General features: G+C 37.9%; 1 protein-coding gene across 3 annotated transcripts in view; it reads right to left on the bottom strand.

The window, feature by feature from the left end:
• The window catches only part of znf362b (zinc finger protein 362b), an 18,432-nt gene extending 1,305 nt beyond the window's left edge, over positions 1 to 17,127 (bottom strand). Inside the window, exons 1-9 of one of the 3 annotated variants that reach the window (XM_061976223.1) lie at positions 16,999 to 17,127; positions 13,166 to 13,229; positions 12,784 to 13,003; positions 12,554 to 12,658; positions 10,352 to 10,664; positions 4,468 to 4,692; positions 4,278 to 4,356; positions 3,999 to 4,157; positions 1 to 2,143 (exon numbers count right to left, since the gene is read on the bottom strand). The exon at positions 1 to 2,143 is cut by the window's left edge and continues 1,305 nt beyond it. In XM_061976223.1, coding sequence (XP_061832207.1) covers positions 2,027 to 2,143; positions 3,999 to 4,157; positions 4,278 to 4,356; positions 4,468 to 4,692; positions 10,352 to 10,664; positions 12,554 to 12,658; positions 12,784 to 13,003; positions 13,166 to 13,228 — 1,281 coding nt within the window. In that variant the 5' untranslated portion in view covers position 13,229; positions 16,999 to 17,127 and the 3' untranslated portion in view covers positions 1 to 2,026. Of the gene's footprint in view, positions 2,144 to 3,998; positions 4,158 to 4,277; positions 4,357 to 4,467; positions 4,693 to 10,351; positions 10,665 to 12,553; positions 12,659 to 12,783; positions 13,031 to 13,165; positions 13,230 to 16,998 lie in introns of all 3 variants that reach the window. The other 2 variants (XM_061976231.1, XM_061976212.1) reach the window with 2 other exon arrangements.

Raw genomic sequence — 17,127 nt, forward strand, 5'->3', positions numbered from 1 at the left:
AGGAGGGAAAACTTTATTTCAAGATGTTCAAAATTGAAGTACAATTTTGTTTGTCGAAAGTCGATATGCCATTTTATTTCATGTTTTGGCCTTTTCTTCACAGAGAGACAGCCTATTTCATTGTTTTTGGTAGTCAGTTTAATATTCAGGTGCAATTTTTCCCAAAGCACCATGCTTACTGTTTTCTTACTTGAGAGCGCTCGGGAAAGTTGTATTTAAATAAAATATATTTTAAGCTTTTATTTGCAGTCTGTAATATGCTACTGAATCAACCGTCTGGTAAAATGTAGTTATGTTATAACTTAAAAAGCAAAACTTTAATGTTTTTTTAAGTTATTTTAAGCTACTTCTATGCATTGGTTTCCCACATTGTCCAACAAAAACGTAGTCCTAAATTGGGATCTGGTCACCCCAAATGCTGACATTAATGCCAGTGGAAGTCCTGATCGCTTCTATCAGCAAAGCAAGACGTGTCCAAATACTTTTGTCCATAACCCTTTGAAATATATACTATAAATGAGTAATATGTTAAACCGTACAGCAACATGGATATTGTCCATGATTTCCAAACAGAAATGTTTTTTTAAAGAGGCAGGTTGTGTTGTTTGTCATTGGTGTCAAGTGTCAATCGTTGCCCAGGACTTCGCTTTGACTATTTCAGTTTACCAATTTTTTTGAATTTGTAATTTTTTTTTAAACATTATTCGTGCTTTTATCCTGGATGTGACGCCTTGTCATACATAGCACCTTTCAGTAAGTGCCCTGAAAAATACAGCCAACCCTATTAGTACCATCCAGAGGTTAAAAAGTACAACAGGAAAAACCCAACAAAGAATACTGCGTACAGTAAAAAATAATACTACTGGAGAGAGAAAATACAAGAGTAAGGCGTCCCATGTAAGCATAATGGAAGATGTTTATACTGCAGTTAATTTCAAAACAATTCATCTGATGACAAAAATCCTTACTGAGCGAGTGCTGTACAGTTGCTTCACATTTTGGTCCGATGATTAGAGTTAAATTTGCTACTTGAATAAAATTAAGTGTGTACTTTTTTACTTACCGTATATTGTTCTTAAAGTAGAGCTGAGCTTACCTTACAATGACTAGGACCTCAGCAACAAATACTTGTCAAACTGATTGGAGGAAGCGGACAAATATTACAAGATTGGCTTTCAACATATGGCACTAGTTTGTGGGATGTATCGGGAAAGGTCATTTAAAAAGCAGTGTTACTTCGATCATATAGTATGATCCCAAGGTGCCGTCGAAGGGGGAGTAAAATTTAAAGATTATTCCTTTAACTTCCTCCGTCCTTGCATCGGTAAAACAGAATGATCACTAAATGCTTCAGTCATCTGATTGCCTTTCTTCAAATTTCGATGACCCTGTAAATGTATTCTTGCACAAAGAATGTGAGTACAACAAAGGAAAAAAATAACAGAAAAGACTGTTTTCTACACAGTCAGTGCTCTTAGCTGCCACAAATAATGCCCTTTTTGGCATTTTCTCATCAGACATGATTTAAACAATTTGAGCCAACACAACATGGCCTAAAAAGTGCTTTGAGATTATCTTTGGATATCTCCAGAATACACCCAGCAAACATTTTAAAACTGAATTCATTTTTTCCTCGAGGAGCATTTATCATCTGGCGTATTTGGAAACCCATTTCATGGAGGAAGGGGGCAAAAAACACATTTTGGATGGCCGATGCATCTGGCTTTTTACATGACGCTTACGAAAGTGCTTATTAAATCTGACGCAAGACATTCTTTGCCACTCCATCCTCTGGACAACATCTAGCTGTATTTGTTACATTCACAAAATAAAGCCGTGCTCGTTTTCCACTGGACGCCCGCATCAAGACGGAAGGAGGCGCGCTGCTCTCGACTCTAGCGCTGAATGCTTATGTCAGCTGTCATAATGCTAATGTAAGCCTTATGTAGATGGCCTTAGGTGCAGGGCCCGGAAGGCTCCTGCCTAAAGTTGACATTAAATTGGACCGCACTGAGCACCAGACGGCTCAGATAAGAGAGATCCGTATAGGGATACTTGGGGACTCGGTCCTCTGAGGGGACTGGTGGCTTACGAGGTGCTCCACCACCGTGTGTTTGGACATGTGCTTCATAAGGTAGGTCTCCTACAAAAAATACAACACACAATGTGATACAGACTCATCTAAAGGACAACTCACACAGTATAGAAAAACGACACTAGTCATACTTGAATGGCACGGAAAATAAATTATATTGAACCACAGTAACAAATGTGACAGTGAGTACCTTAATTTAAAGTTAAAAGTTAAAGTTAAAGTACCAATGATTGTCACACACACACTAGGTGTGGCGAAATTATTCTCTGCATTTGACCCATCACCCTTGATCACCCCCTGGGAGGTGAGGGGAGCAGTGGGCAGCAGCGGTGGCCGCGCCCGAGAATCATTTTTTGGTGATTTAACCCACAATTCCAACCCTTGATACTGAGTGACAAGCAGGGAGGTAATGGGTCCCATTTTTATAGTCTTTGGTATGACTCGGCCGGGGTTTGAACCCACAACCTACCGATCTCAGGGCGGACACTCTAACCACTAGGCCACTGAGTAGGTTTGCACGAATAATAGTACAAAAAATTTGCACGAATAATAGTACAAAATGCACCCAAATATAAGATCACACCTCCTTTTATGGAAGATGTATTTTTTTAAACAAAATTAATTATTTTTAAGAATCATGTTCAATATCAGTTAAATAACTTGTGGATTGCAATAAAAAATATGAGATATTTCTTAGCTGCTCAAGTTGTTTCATGACTTATTGATCACCACCTTATTCATCTTAAAATTGGCACTGTAACTCCTCTGCTAACTTTCCCAAGCTGCGAGCAACTTTTTTGAGCAGTACCTCTCTGGGTGATTAGTAAGGTTAATAATGGTGAGTGAATTTGAATAGTGATTTTTGGTCCAGAACATATTTGTTTTAGTCATTATTGGAGTATTTATTGCCACATTATGTTGTATTTTTGTATGAGATTCGCAGTTTACTATATTTTATCATCTATTGTTACACCTAGAAATTAGATTTATTTAGGTCTGCAACAACTAATCGATTAAAATCGATTATAAAAATAGTTGCCAATTAATTTAGTCATCGATTCGTTGGATCTATGCTATGCGCATTTTTTTTTTAATAAACCTTTATTTATAAACTGCAACATTTACAAACAGCTGAGAAACAATAATCAAAATAAGTATGGTGCAAGTATGCTGTTTTTTTAAATCCGATTATTAATCGATTAATCGAAGTAATAATCAACAGATTAATCGATTATCAAATTAATCGTTAGTTGCAGCCCTAGATTTATTTTACCCTTACAACGTCTACTCTATTTGTATTTGACTTTCTGTCCTATTGTTACAGAATTGCATTATTTTAGTTTTACTGAGGTTCAAGGATAGTCTTTTCGTCAAACCATCTCTTTAATTTGTTTACTTCTACTGTTAGTACTTGTATTAGCTTTTGTTTGTTCTCCCCTGAACAAAATGTAGCCGTGGCATCTGCAAATACCTTAAGTCCTATGTAAATGTACAATTTGTCCAATCTTTTGTTAAATAATTTTCCAATCATTTTAGAAAATTGTGTAAGTAAGGAAACATGTCAATAGTTTGTAAATCGGTGTTTGTCTCCATACATTGCTACATGTTTGTATAAATATCTAGACCCCAAAAACATATTCTCTTTTAAAAACGTTTTTCAAGGGAAATACAACCATCTTTTATTCGAGTCAATATGTAATTTTCCTTCAAAAGAAAGAAGACCAGTCAGACACATCTTTACCATAGAGCACTAATGTGTTGTCAATAACAGTGATACTATTCTCTCTGTTATAAGCCAAGAGGGATTTTAAATGTTATTTTATGGTCAGTTACTGAATAATATTGTATTTCAAGCTGCGCTTATGAGAGGATCACAGCTACACAGGATGTGTGCTTTACTCACTGAGGTGTACGCCCGGCCACACATGCTACAGCAGTAGGCCTTGGCGTTTTTGATGGCGTGCGCTGACATGTGGATCTGCAACGATGCTGAGTCGGAGTAGGCACGGTAGCAGTTGGGACATTTGTACGGCTTGTCTTTATTGTGCTGCCTCTGGTGAGACTGTAAAAACACACATTTAACATGATATAACTTCATTTTGACCTTTGCCTTGTCTCCTGCAGCACTGTATTGATAAGTTGAGGCTAGAGTGGGCAAAATAAATGTGAATAATGTACCAACCTGAAGGTTGGACAGCTGCGTAAAAGCCTTTTCACATCCAGGGTGAGCACATTTATAGGGTCTGTCGCCGGTGTGGATTCTGTCACCGAGAAAGCGAACCAAGTAAGAAAATTGAGCATCAAAGCAAGTTTCATTTGTCTAAATCAACAACTTTATAATAAAATCCTCCTTTAAAAGGTCCCTGACCAACCTGGTGTGCTGCTGCAGATGTGAGAGCTGGCGGAAGGAGTTCTCACAGTAGGAGCAGTGGTAGGGCTTGATACCCAGGTGGATGCGCAGGTGCTGTGACAAGTAAGAGGCGTTGGCGAACGTCTTGGAGCAGTGGGGACACTTGTGCGGTTTGGCCTCCGTATGGGACTTGGAGTGGATCTGCATCTCCGATTTGGTCAGGAAGGTGAGTGGGCACACTTTGCATCTTGACGAGAGCAAAATAAGTTTATTAAACACTTTAAAAGCAAGACAAACAATGCACTGCTATTAAGCTTGATTAAAAAACAACTACAGTGTGAGAAAAATGTGATTGCAGAATTAGTTTGGTGAATTATTGTAGCTCAGCACTGAAGAAATCATTCCTGAATAACTGACAGTTAATTTTAGACCTACAAAATGAAGAGGACAAACGCGGCAGAAGTTTTTTTTGTAGCCCAGTGCTTCCCATAAATACATTTATTTGTAGCGGGCCCAACAGAAATTAATTTGGACCTGTTGGTCATTATTCAAACACAATAGAATGTCACTGTTTGTGAATGCAACTTGTCGTACAGCAGGTGGCGGTATGGTTCGTGACTAGGCACTTTGTCAAAGAATAAGAAGACATAACATGAGGGCTCAATATTGCCAACTCAGTGACTTTGTTGCGAGACAAACGTTGGTTTGCTTATGGAAGCTTGTCAGCTAAGCAAATAATCCATTACCTTACACTAAGGAACAGAACGTCACTAACCCAAACACCTACCTGGTGCAAAAACATAAATTTAACATAGATATGGATAGCAAGATAGACAGCTCGCCACAATGTATTACTTGGTATGTAAATGATAATAAAACCATTTCAAAATGGGTTACATGTTATTATCTGGTTACTTTCTGCTCTAACATGGTTCTATCTACACTTCTGTTAAAATGTGATAGGCACTTATTCGGTTTGACAACTTCACATTAGTTTTAAGTAGAGATGTCCGATAATATCGGCGTGCCGATATTATCGGCCGATAAATGCTTTAAAATGTAATATCGGAAAATATCGGTATCGTTTTTTTTTTATTATCGGTATCGGGTTTTTTTGTTTTTGTTTTTTTAATTAAAAGAACATAAAAAACACAAAATACACTTACAATTAGTACACCAACCCAAAAAACCTCCCTCCCCCACTCATTGACACTCATTCACACAAAAGGGTTGTTTCTTTCTGTTATTAATATTCTGGTTCCTACATTATATATCAATATATATCAATACAGTCTGCAAGGGATACATTTTCATTAATTACTAGTTTCTATGTAACTGTTTTTATATTTTACTTTCTTTTTTATTCAAAAGATAATGATTTAAATGTATTTCTTATTTTATTTTATAATTTTTTTTTAAAAAGGACTTTATCTTCACCATACCTGGTTGTCCAAATTAGGCATAATAATGTGTTAATTCCACGACTGTATATATCGGTATCGGTAATTAAGAGTTGGACAATATCGGAATATCGGATATCGGCAAAAAGCCATTATCGGACATCCCTAGTTTTAAGCGATACTACAAATTTGAGTATTCAATACCAAGTAGTTACAGGGGCAGTAGTAGTCATACCAGTACTGATACAGATACTTAACATTTTCAAGATCATTTAATTATTTTTTTTTTTTTTTTAAATCACCTTTATATTCAGACAAAAACACAGGATGGCGGTGTAACAAATTCAATTAAATATTCAAATTATTTTTCACCATTGGCTCTGATTTATATCCTTTGGTTGTTGCCCCTAAATCTCTCGTGTGTTTAGGGACTTATTTCCTGAGTTTGTAAACAATTAAAAAAAAAAAAAATCCACAAACGAGTTTTTGATAGTAAAAGATATCGATTTAACCATTTTATCGATCATAGTCTGACACTATACTTGTATTGTTACTGTCGATATTTGTATCGATCCGCCCACCTTTGACTACATTCATGAGCTCTATCTTGTGGTTAGCAAAGCCTCCTACAACGTGTAGTGTAGCATGTTTAGTTATTCCTCATCCTCCAGGGAGGATTCTTTCTAAATAAACTGTTCATTTGCCACCATGGAGGCGATGATTACTGACTTAGAAGTGGTTTTGCACTGTGGAGCGGCATTATCCGCGAGCAGAGGTGGGTAGAGTAGCCAGAAATTGTACTCAAGTAAGAGTACTGTTACCGGTACTTTAGAGATTTATTACTCAAGTAAAAGTAAGGAGTAGTCACCCAAATATTTACTTGAGTAAAAGTAAAAAGTATGTTGTGAAAAAACTACTCAAGTACTGAGTAACTGATGAGTAACATACACACTCATATCATATATATATATATATATATATATATATACATATACATATATATATATATATATACATATACATACATACATACATATACATTGATATATACAGTATATAATTTATAAGTATTTATTTTGCTGTTTTTGTTTACATGTTAAAGGTGTTTTAATGAATATACATGCATGTTTAACATATAGATTCCTTTCTTTAATGAAGACTAGAATATAAGTTGGTGTATTACCTGATTCTGATGACTTGCATTGATTGTAATCAGACAGTTGTGATGATAATGTCCACGTTTTCAAATGGAGGAGAAGAAAAGTTCCTCCTTTCTGTCCAATACCACATGAAAGTGGTGGGTTTTTGGCATCCTATTTGTCCAGCTTCCATATTCGTTTTTATACACTTTACAAGAAATATATTGGCGTCAAACTCCGTAGCTTGCTAGCTTGTTTGCGCTGGCTTTCGGAGACTCTTGTTTTGAAAGCGCAGGCGCGATGGCGCGGCACTTTTATTGTGAAGACAGGAACGTCCTCAAGTGCGGTCAGTCTTGAGGCTTTTGACGGTACGGTTGAAATAAAACAAGTATCTTTTTTCCCTCACACTTTTGATTGATTGATTGGAACTTTTATTAGTAGATTGCACAGTACAGTACATATTCCGTACAATTGACCACTAAATGGTAACACTCCAATAAGTTTTTCAACTTGTTTAAGTCAGGTCATGTGACCACCTGGCTCTGTTTGATTGGTCCAACGTCACCAGTGACTGCATCTGATTGGTGGAACGAAGTGAAACGTCACCAGTAAGGCAGGCACTTTGAAGGTCTGTCTGACAGACCAAAACAAACAAAGCGTGCATTAACAGATCGATAAAAATTAGTAGCGAGTAGCGAGCTGAATGTAGATAAAAGTAGCGGAGTAAAAGTAGCGTTCCTTCTCTATAAATATACTTATGTAAAAGTAAAAGTATGTTGCATTAAAACTACTCTTAGAAGTACAATTTATCCCAAAAGTTACTCAAGTAGATGTAACGGAGTAAATGTAGCGCGTTACTACCCACCTCTGTCCGCGAGCATGAATGCTACATTGCGTTGAGGACGCTTTTGTTCGCTTGTCGCTGTCAAATTTGCGGGACACAGGTAGAATGTGTCATCAATATGCATTATCACAATAGAACTGTAGTATTAAAAGTTATATCGTTGGCCAAATGTACATCATTTCTAGAGGTGGTAATCTTTGGCCAACTCATGATTCGATTACGATAATGATTCAGGAGCTACGATTTGATAAAAAATCGATTATTGATGCATCTTTAATTGATGTTAATTAATTAATTGACATTTCTTTTCATTTATCTAATTAAGCGTTTATAAATAAATAATGATAAATGGGTTGTACTTGTATAGCGCTTTTCTACCTTCAAGGTACTCAAAGCGCTTTGACACTACTTCCACATTTACCCATTCACACACACATTCACACACTGATGGAAGGAGCTGCCATGCAAGGCGCTAACCAGCACCCATCAGGAGCAAGGGTGAAGTGTCTTGCTCAGGACACAACGGACATGACGAGGTTGGTACTAGGTGGGGATTGAACCAGGGACCCTCGGGTCGCGCACGGCCACTCTTCCACTGCGCCACGCCGTCCCTAAATTACACACCTATCTACACTACACACCACACCGCAAGGCATGTGGTCACCCGCAGTATTCTTTCCCAATACCCTACGCTATATTTAGGGAATATTCTGACCTCTATGGCACTAATGATAAATCCAGCGACCTTTTTTGGGCACTTTTGGACTTTTGTAGTCCGCCATGAAAGCACGCATTGTAGTGAGTCCTACTGTTGGCCCCTACCCTATATAAAAGCATCTCAAATCTAATTTGTGACATAAAAATAACTGACAGAAGAAAATGTCTTCGTATTTCTAAACGTATTTGTTTTTCTCTTCATGTTTTTGTTTACTTATTAATAAAAAATGTTGCCCCACAAATAACACCAAAGACCCGGTTATCATGTAAATGAGTTATACTTGTATAGCGCTTTTCTACCTTCAAGGTACTCAAAGCGCTTTGACACTATTTCCACATTCACCCATTTACACTAACATTCACACACTGATTGCGGGAGCTGCCATTCCTGTGAACCAAACCACATATGACAACAGTAATTCTTATCAATGTATTATTCAATTAGTGAAGCATTCATCTGGTCAGTTCATACTAGGGATGTCACGTATGAACATTTCTTATCACAGTTATAATTATCGCGGTATTTTTAAATGTGCTAAAATTTTCAAACCAAGTTTTATTTAAAAACAACACTCAAAATGATTTCCTTTGTAGAAGAAACAATATTGTAGATAAAAACACTGTTTCATGGACCTCAAGTAGAAATTGAATGTGCATAAGAAAGCAAACAAAAATTATAAAAAAGTAATATGGCAGAAAAAAACAAAACATAAATAAATAAAATAAATGGGAAAATTGTGCAAAATAGCACTTTATGGACATAAGAGATAAACAAATAAAAACAATTGTAAGAATTTTGAAAGATGGCACCTGATGAAGTTGGTTTACTTTTTGATATCAATATAACACACAAAGCAGTTTGGATAATGAAGATGAAGTATAATAAACAAGCTTTGTTCTTCTCTAACAACGCCTCCTAGTGGTTCCAGTGCAACAAATTGGCCAACAAAAATAAACAGAAGTGATACCTCTCACATCTAATATACAATCTTCACAGCCTGCGTTCAGTTCGATGAGATGACAAAACATTACAGCTGGTATTGATGTTATTGGAACACTGATACCGTTTGCAGTTAAATAAAGGACGAGTGAGCATACCAGTAAACAAACTAAAGACTTTATAAACAAGTTGTGGCAACATTCCCGACACATCGCTTGCTGCACGTTTCCTCACGTCATTAACTCTCAGTCACAGCAGCTGATGGACGCTGTATTGACAAAATAAAAGCAACATCAAATAGCTTTCTCCTTCGCTGTATACTTTTAGTGTGAGACAAATGCGTCTGTCTCCAATATTGTCCACACCTGTCGCCATCTATGAACAGCAGTGCGCTTTTAAACGCAAGCCGAGACTCTACGAAAATGAAGCGAGGGAAAACGAAGTTGAACCAAGCGATCGGCTCCGTTTACTCCGAGGGGAAATCTCTGTTGCCAAGTCCGTATAGTTGTGTTCCGCCAGGTTTCTTCAAGCCGAACGACGCCAGCGCTGCCCTGACTCTGTATCTAGGAAGTAAGCAGTTTTGCCTAAATGCATTGATAAATTGTTTTTTCGGTAATTAAAAATTTAAACGGTATTACTAACCGTCAGGAATTTTACCGCGGTTTATCATTATACCGTTTACAGTTACATACCTAGTTCATACTTGTGTTTATATAGACATTTATGTGAGGAAGCACTCTTGCAAATCATCAACAGACCACTTAATTAACCTGACACCTAAAAGACTAGAATTAAAGCTCATTTAAGGATGTCAAGTCTAAACCTGCATTATAGGAAATATGAAGTAGAAACTTTGAGCATCCTACCTGTAGGTTTTCCCCTCTTTGGGTGCCACAGTGATGCAGCCTTGGTCCGCTAGAATCGGGTAGGGGACCACCAGCAGAGGACCTGACTCAGCTTTAATCTTCTTACGCCCTCGCGGTGCTTTGGGTGGGGGGCCCAACAGTCCTGCCAGGCCTCCAACCTTCATGTGGTCCATGCCGGGGCCACTCGCCAACCCGGAGAGGATATTGACAGAGGGGGCACCGCCCATGCGGTTCTGGCTGCTTGAGGTTAGAGTCGTGGGAGTTAGAGCCTCTGAGGTGCTGTGGCTGTCGGGTCGGGATGAAGGAGACAGACCTGTGGGGGTGGGAAGCAGGGTATTTATGTCACATACTCCAATATGTCTACCTATTGTGCACTTCTTTAAAAACGTATTTGTTATCAATGAAACAATCATTGGTAGCAGTTACAAGGAAAGTTTGGGTCAGAATCATAAATCTACATCAATAATTCTTTATTGGTGGGAATTATTTCTTATGTAGTGTTTTCATTGTAAACATTCCATAAGGTGGTGCCATATCCCCATGCTTTGACAGTGACATCACCATTTTTTTCTTAATTGTAGTAGGGCTGCAACGATCAAATCGATTAATTTATTAGAAAAAGGCATCGATTTGTATTTTGTTGCTTTGATGATTCGTTTAATGAGCCGATGATGTTTTTGATTGATTGATTGAGAAGTTTATTGACATCTTAAAGAATTGAATCCATGCAATGCTTTAAAAAAGCAAATGGATGGCACAAAAAGCCAGTGTGTGGCGGCGGGACTAGTGGAGTGCCGATAGAGAGAGATGGTTAAAAAAAACGACAAAGTGGAAAGACAGCAAAGAGCTCTGAGAAGATGAAAGAGCTTTGGCGATCATTTTAAAAGTGAAAAAGACAGATATTGTAGTGAAATGTTTGCACTGTCAAACAAAGCTGGCATTTCACAATAGCACTACACCAATGATGCAACAATTCTAGAAATCATCCTGCATATTTAAAAACAGCAAACAAGCAGAAACAAAGTACACATCCATTTTATCTGCTAATGTCATCTTATTTGTTTAACTTGCATCACAAATTCAAACACATGTGAGGACATGTTGGCATCTACAGTTTAAATGTTAGTGCTAACCACCACTCCTCCAATTAATACCCTTTTAAAAGTGGATATGTTCAATTGTTAAATACATTGGCACTCAATTTATCATAGCTTAACAGAGTATTTTTGTTTAGTTTGGTTCTTTATTTATTATGTATTACCTGGTTCATGTTGACCTGGCTACAGTTTTTCTGTTATTTTTTTTTTTAAATATAAATAATACATACTGATGCTCCTATTGAAAAAGTGCAACTTTAATGTTATTTCTAAGAAAAAAGAATAAAGGTCGTTAAAAAAATCCTTGTTTATTTGATCTATTTTCCCTAAATGTCGCATTGAGGCTAGAAAGTGTGCTTTATTTTAATAATTGAACAAATTAATCAATACCTTACTCGATTACTACAATAATCGAAAGCTGAAGTCCTACTAGCAAGAGCATTTTGACAATACAGTTGTCCCTCAATATATCTTGCTTCCAATATTGCGAATTCACATCAATGCGGATTTTTTTTTCAAGCATATGCTGTCAAATGTTTGCCATAAATGAAGCATTTTCAAGCATACAATGACTAAATAAACACAGAATATCAATACTACACTAGTATTGGCCACTAGAGGAGGCCAAACCAATCAGTGCGCTGTTCAGTATCATGGCCACTGATTGGCTCAGCCTCAGGCACCATTACTATATTGGAGTAAAGAGTGTGACTAGAGGGCCCTTTTTCGTGTCTAGAGTGATCTCATAATGTTGAAAAAACATATTTAGAAGGTGGTATGCTCTAGTTATGAAAATATTTGATTTATAATTGATGCTTTCTACTTTGCCGAAATTTGTTTGCCAATTAACCGCGATAAATAGGGGGCGACTGTGCAGAAAAAATACACAAAAAAGGTATGAATAAAATGTATATTAAAATGAATAAATAATACTCTGACATATTAGAAATGTGAATAAAAAATTATACTACCCAACCTAGTCCTATTCTTCGAGTCCATTTGTAGGTTGGGCGACACGCTAATCGGTTGTCATCTTTCACTAAACAGAGCCGTTCAAAAGACTCAATTTGTTTGGGACTGTTACATTTACAGTGGTTCGCAGTACCTGAGCGATGGTTGTTGCGGCTGTGTTGCTCACTCAGTTGCCTCATGTGCCAGTCTTCCCATAATCCCTTGGCCTTCAGAGCTGCCTTGTCGTCCATGTTTCCATCTAGCAGAAGTGAGGCCATGCAAACTTTAAATGGTCACACATTTTTGGAGGTTTCAGTTTAATCTTGTGACGCGATAAAACTAAACAATAATTACGTGACAAAATATGACAAAAGGATTTGATACCTGGTCCAGAGTTGGAGACTTGCCGACCGTGTAAAGCGATGTCTAACTGTACGGAACTATGTGGGTGGTGACTGGGCACCTGCTGCGGCTTAGGCATCTGCATACCATGCTGGGCGTTGCCATCCGGGGAGGTGGGCACCAACAAGGGTTGCTGGGAAGGGGTGGAGGTAGGCGGTAGGTGCAGGGGTCGGATCTTCTCGGCCATCAGCTGCTCCTTGATCTTGTTAATGAGCACCAGGTTATCCAGCTGAAAGGGTTAACGGGTCATGCTCAACAAAAAACAGCCACCGTGTGTGAATTGTCATTCATGCACACTGAGAAGAAAATGCGATCATTTCTACATGGAAATGTCATAGTTACTTCATGTCAAATGTGGACTTACCTGGCCAGGCATGGATGGAGGTGGCGGCCAGAAATAAGGGTTGTTAAATCGAGGCTCCGCCATCCTGAAATAAGAGCATGTACTTGTAAGCCATGAACATAAGTGTGATGAGCTGGAATGTCGTTTTACAGTTTTTCACTTTAGAGGAAAATGAGTTCATGAGGAAGGAGGGTTCATGTGCCAAACTCTCAAAACCAACAATGTTTATGCTTACGTTTTTTGAGCTTTCACTTCCATCTAGCTTTTAATCTATGAACTAAGCCTACTACGCTACTGTATTTGAATGTTGGTCTATGGTGGTACTTGGAGAGCCAAATGTTTTCTGAGGTGGTACTTGCTGAAAAAAGTTTGAGAACCACTGATCAATACAATTAACTTACTCAATTAAGCCTGCTCAGTGACCTTGTGGTTAGTGTCCGCCCTGAGATCGAGTTCGAACCCCGGCCGACTCATACCAAAGACTATAAAAATGGGACCCATTACCTCCCGAGCGCGGCCCCCGCTGCTGCTCACTGCTCCCCTCACCTCCCATGGGGTGGAACTAGGGGATGGGTAAAAATGCAGAGGGTAATTTCACCACACCTAGTGTGTGTGTGTGTGTGTGTGTGTGTGTGTGTGTGTGTGTGACTATCAGTGGTACTTTAACTTTAACTTAATTAATGACACACTTTCCTTTTTACAATAACATGGGGCCTAAGATGTATTGGATTGTTTAGTAACCATAAAGTTATGGTGTACAGTATTAAAATACATTAATATGTTTGGTGGCAACTTGTCCAGGGTGTACACCGCCTTCCACCCGAATGCAGCTGAGATAGGTTCCCGCGACCCCGAACGGAACAAGCGATAGAAAATGGATGGATGTTTGAAAGATCAAAGTGGCAAATTGAGAGCTGTCATGTATAAAACAGTCATGAGTCTGCCTGCCTGTTTAGGTTACTACAGTTCGAACACGTCATCCAAACATACATGTGTACAGCTCTGGTAATGGGTACATTCACACTCACCTGCACAAATGTACTTCAAAATGTAACAATCAAAATAAATGACTTTTTTGTTTTGTTTACTAGGGCATGCATATCTAATATGCATTAGTTTGACCATTTAGAATCAACGATAATAAAAAGGAGATGCTTGGAAATAGCATAAAAATGCCCCCAAAACTTGGAAAAACGCGATTCATAGCGTTACTTTTTGGTGTAACCATCATGAGCGTTCTGTTCAGGTATATTTCTTTTAAATTTTGATCAATCATCATATTTATGTATTACTAAATTTAAATATGTATTGATCAATCTTTAAGCTGTGTGTATTTGATCTCAGTTTGATTTTGACATCTTATTTAGAATTGTAGTTGAAACTTTTACAACATTGTGTTGCGCTCATGATGGCGTAACCAAACTAGATTTCATTTAATGATCTTATTTTGAATATTTATTCCCTTTTTTACATTTAGTATATTTAAATATTCATTTATAAACATTGAATAAATTTCAAATATCAATAAAATGCAATTGCCTTCATCTTATAGGGCAGGGGTAGGGAACCTATGGCTCTCGAGCCAGATGTGGCTCTTTTGATGACTGCATCTGGCTCTCAGATAAATCTTAGCTGACACGATAAGTAATGAATAATTCCGCTGGTAATCACGGTGTTTAAAATAACGTTCAAAATATAAAACATTCTCATGCATTTTAATCCATCCATCCATTTTCTACCGCACCTGTTCAAGAAGTCGCATTAATTGTAAGAAGTATTTGATTTATTATTGGTTAGCTTCAAAATAACAATGTTATTAAAAAGAATAAGAAACTTGGTCTACTCTATAAATGTTGGTGTTACTTAAAAATGCATGCATTTAGGTGTATTCAGTGTTAAAAAATATTATACGGCTCCCACGGAAATACATTTTAAAATATTTGGCTTTCATGGCTCTCTCAGGCAAAAATGTTCCCGACCCCTGTTATAGGGTAATATTTAGTTCAGGGGTAGGGAACCTATGGCTCTAGAGCCAGATGTGGCTCTTTTGATGACTGCATCTGGCTCTCGGATAAATCCTAGCCGACATTGCTTAACACGATAAGTATTGAATAATTTCGCTGGTAATCACAGTGTTAAAAATAACCACGTATCAACCAGACTACAAAGCCATCATCAAAACCATACAGCACCAGAAGTCGCATTAATGGTAAGAAGTATTTTATTTATTATTGGTTACCTTCAGAATAACTGTTATTAAAAAGAAAAAGAAACTTATTAAACCGTATTTTTCGGAGTATAAGTCGCACCGGCCGAAAATGCATAATAAAGAAAGAAAAAAACATATAAGTCGCATTTTTGGGGAAATTTATTTGATAAAACTCAACACCAAGAATAGACATTTGAAAGGCAATTTAAAATAAATAAAGAATAGTGAACAACAGGCTGAATAAGTGTACGTTATATGACGCATAAATAACCAACTGAGAAGGTGCCTGGTATGTTAACGTAACATATTATGTCATTCTAATAACTATAACATATAGAACATACTATACGTTTACCAAAAAATCTGTCACTCCTAATCGTTAAATCCCATGAAATCTTATACGTCTAGTCTCTTACGTGAATGAGCTAAATAATATTATTTGATATTTTACGGTAATGTGTTAATAATTTCACACAAAAGTCGCTCCTGAGTATAAGTCACACCTCCGGCCAAACTATGAAAAAAATTGCGACTTATAATCCGAAAAATACGGTACTCTAAAAATGTGGGTCTTACTTAAAAATGCACGCACTTAGCTGTATTCAGTGTTAAAGAATATTATATGGCTCTCACGGAAATACATTTTAAAATATTTGGCTTTCATGGCTCTCTCAGCCAAAAAGGTTCCCGACCCCTGGTTTAGTTACACCAAGTCATGAGCAATTCTGGTGGTGTTTTATGCTTTTTTCTTTTTGGAACATGTACTATACATATAATACAATAAAGTCCCTTATAAAATTATGTTTCTAGCAATACTTTAACTTTGCCTTTGAAAGTAACACTCCAATGTCCATTAGTGGAGCTGTACACACACATACAAAATTCAGTGATCGTGTTTGTAATGTGCCTTTTATGTGTCTTCGTCTAATTCATTCCACCATTTCTGCTCTGACGTGTCTGTGTCTCTTTAACAAGAAATAGTTGGTCGACATTTTTTTTTTCATCTCAAGTCTAACTTTGCCTCCATGCGCCCCGTGGTCGAACACCTCAGGCCGCCCCGGCTAGAGGAGCTTCTAGTTCGGTACACAATCGCCCGGCGCGGAGCTAACATTCCCAGACGGTCATCTTAAAACATTCCCAGACAAAAGGGAAACAAAAATGGCAGCCTTATTTTTATAAGGCGGGACGCCATATTCTGCAGTCTTCTTCTTCCACCTCTCCAAAAGAAATACATTGATCGCTTGCTCGGCGAGGATGTTGTGGCGTGTTTATCACGTCCATGTTAGCATGATGGATTGTTTACGGACACTTGCAGCTTTGAATAGCCCGGCCTCCCCACCCCTTAAAAAAACTGACACTTCCTACAACCATGCCCTGTCGACAAAAAAAAAAGCAGCGCGGAAACACGAAGGCAAGATCGTGCAGGCTAGACGAGCACCTATCTTTGAGGAAGCTCACAAAAAACCGCTTTGCAGTGGACGCGCGACGTGCCATTTTTAACCAAATCCTACTTTCAGGGTTTTTTTTCCCCCCACACTGCAACTTTTGGACGAATCGAAATGACGGCGGTTTGCATTTTATTTCCCTGCACGACGCAGACGTTTGGTGAACTCACGGGCACCACATTACATGCACAAATAAATACCTTTTGGTCCTGACTGCAGGTAGTGTCTTGCCAGCACAGCTTTCATATAAAAAAAGACTGGATGTTCTTTCTTTCTGCCTGCCTCCAGTTCCAACAGCGCTTCCGGGTCGCTTTGTTCACTTCTGGGTG

Source organism: Nerophis lumbriciformis, linkage group LG01, assembly GCF_033978685.3.
Source record: "Nerophis lumbriciformis linkage group LG01, RoL_Nlum_v2.1, whole genome shotgun sequence".
NCBI classification, from domain to species: Eukaryota; Metazoa; Chordata; class Actinopteri; order Syngnathiformes; family Syngnathidae; genus Nerophis; species Nerophis lumbriciformis.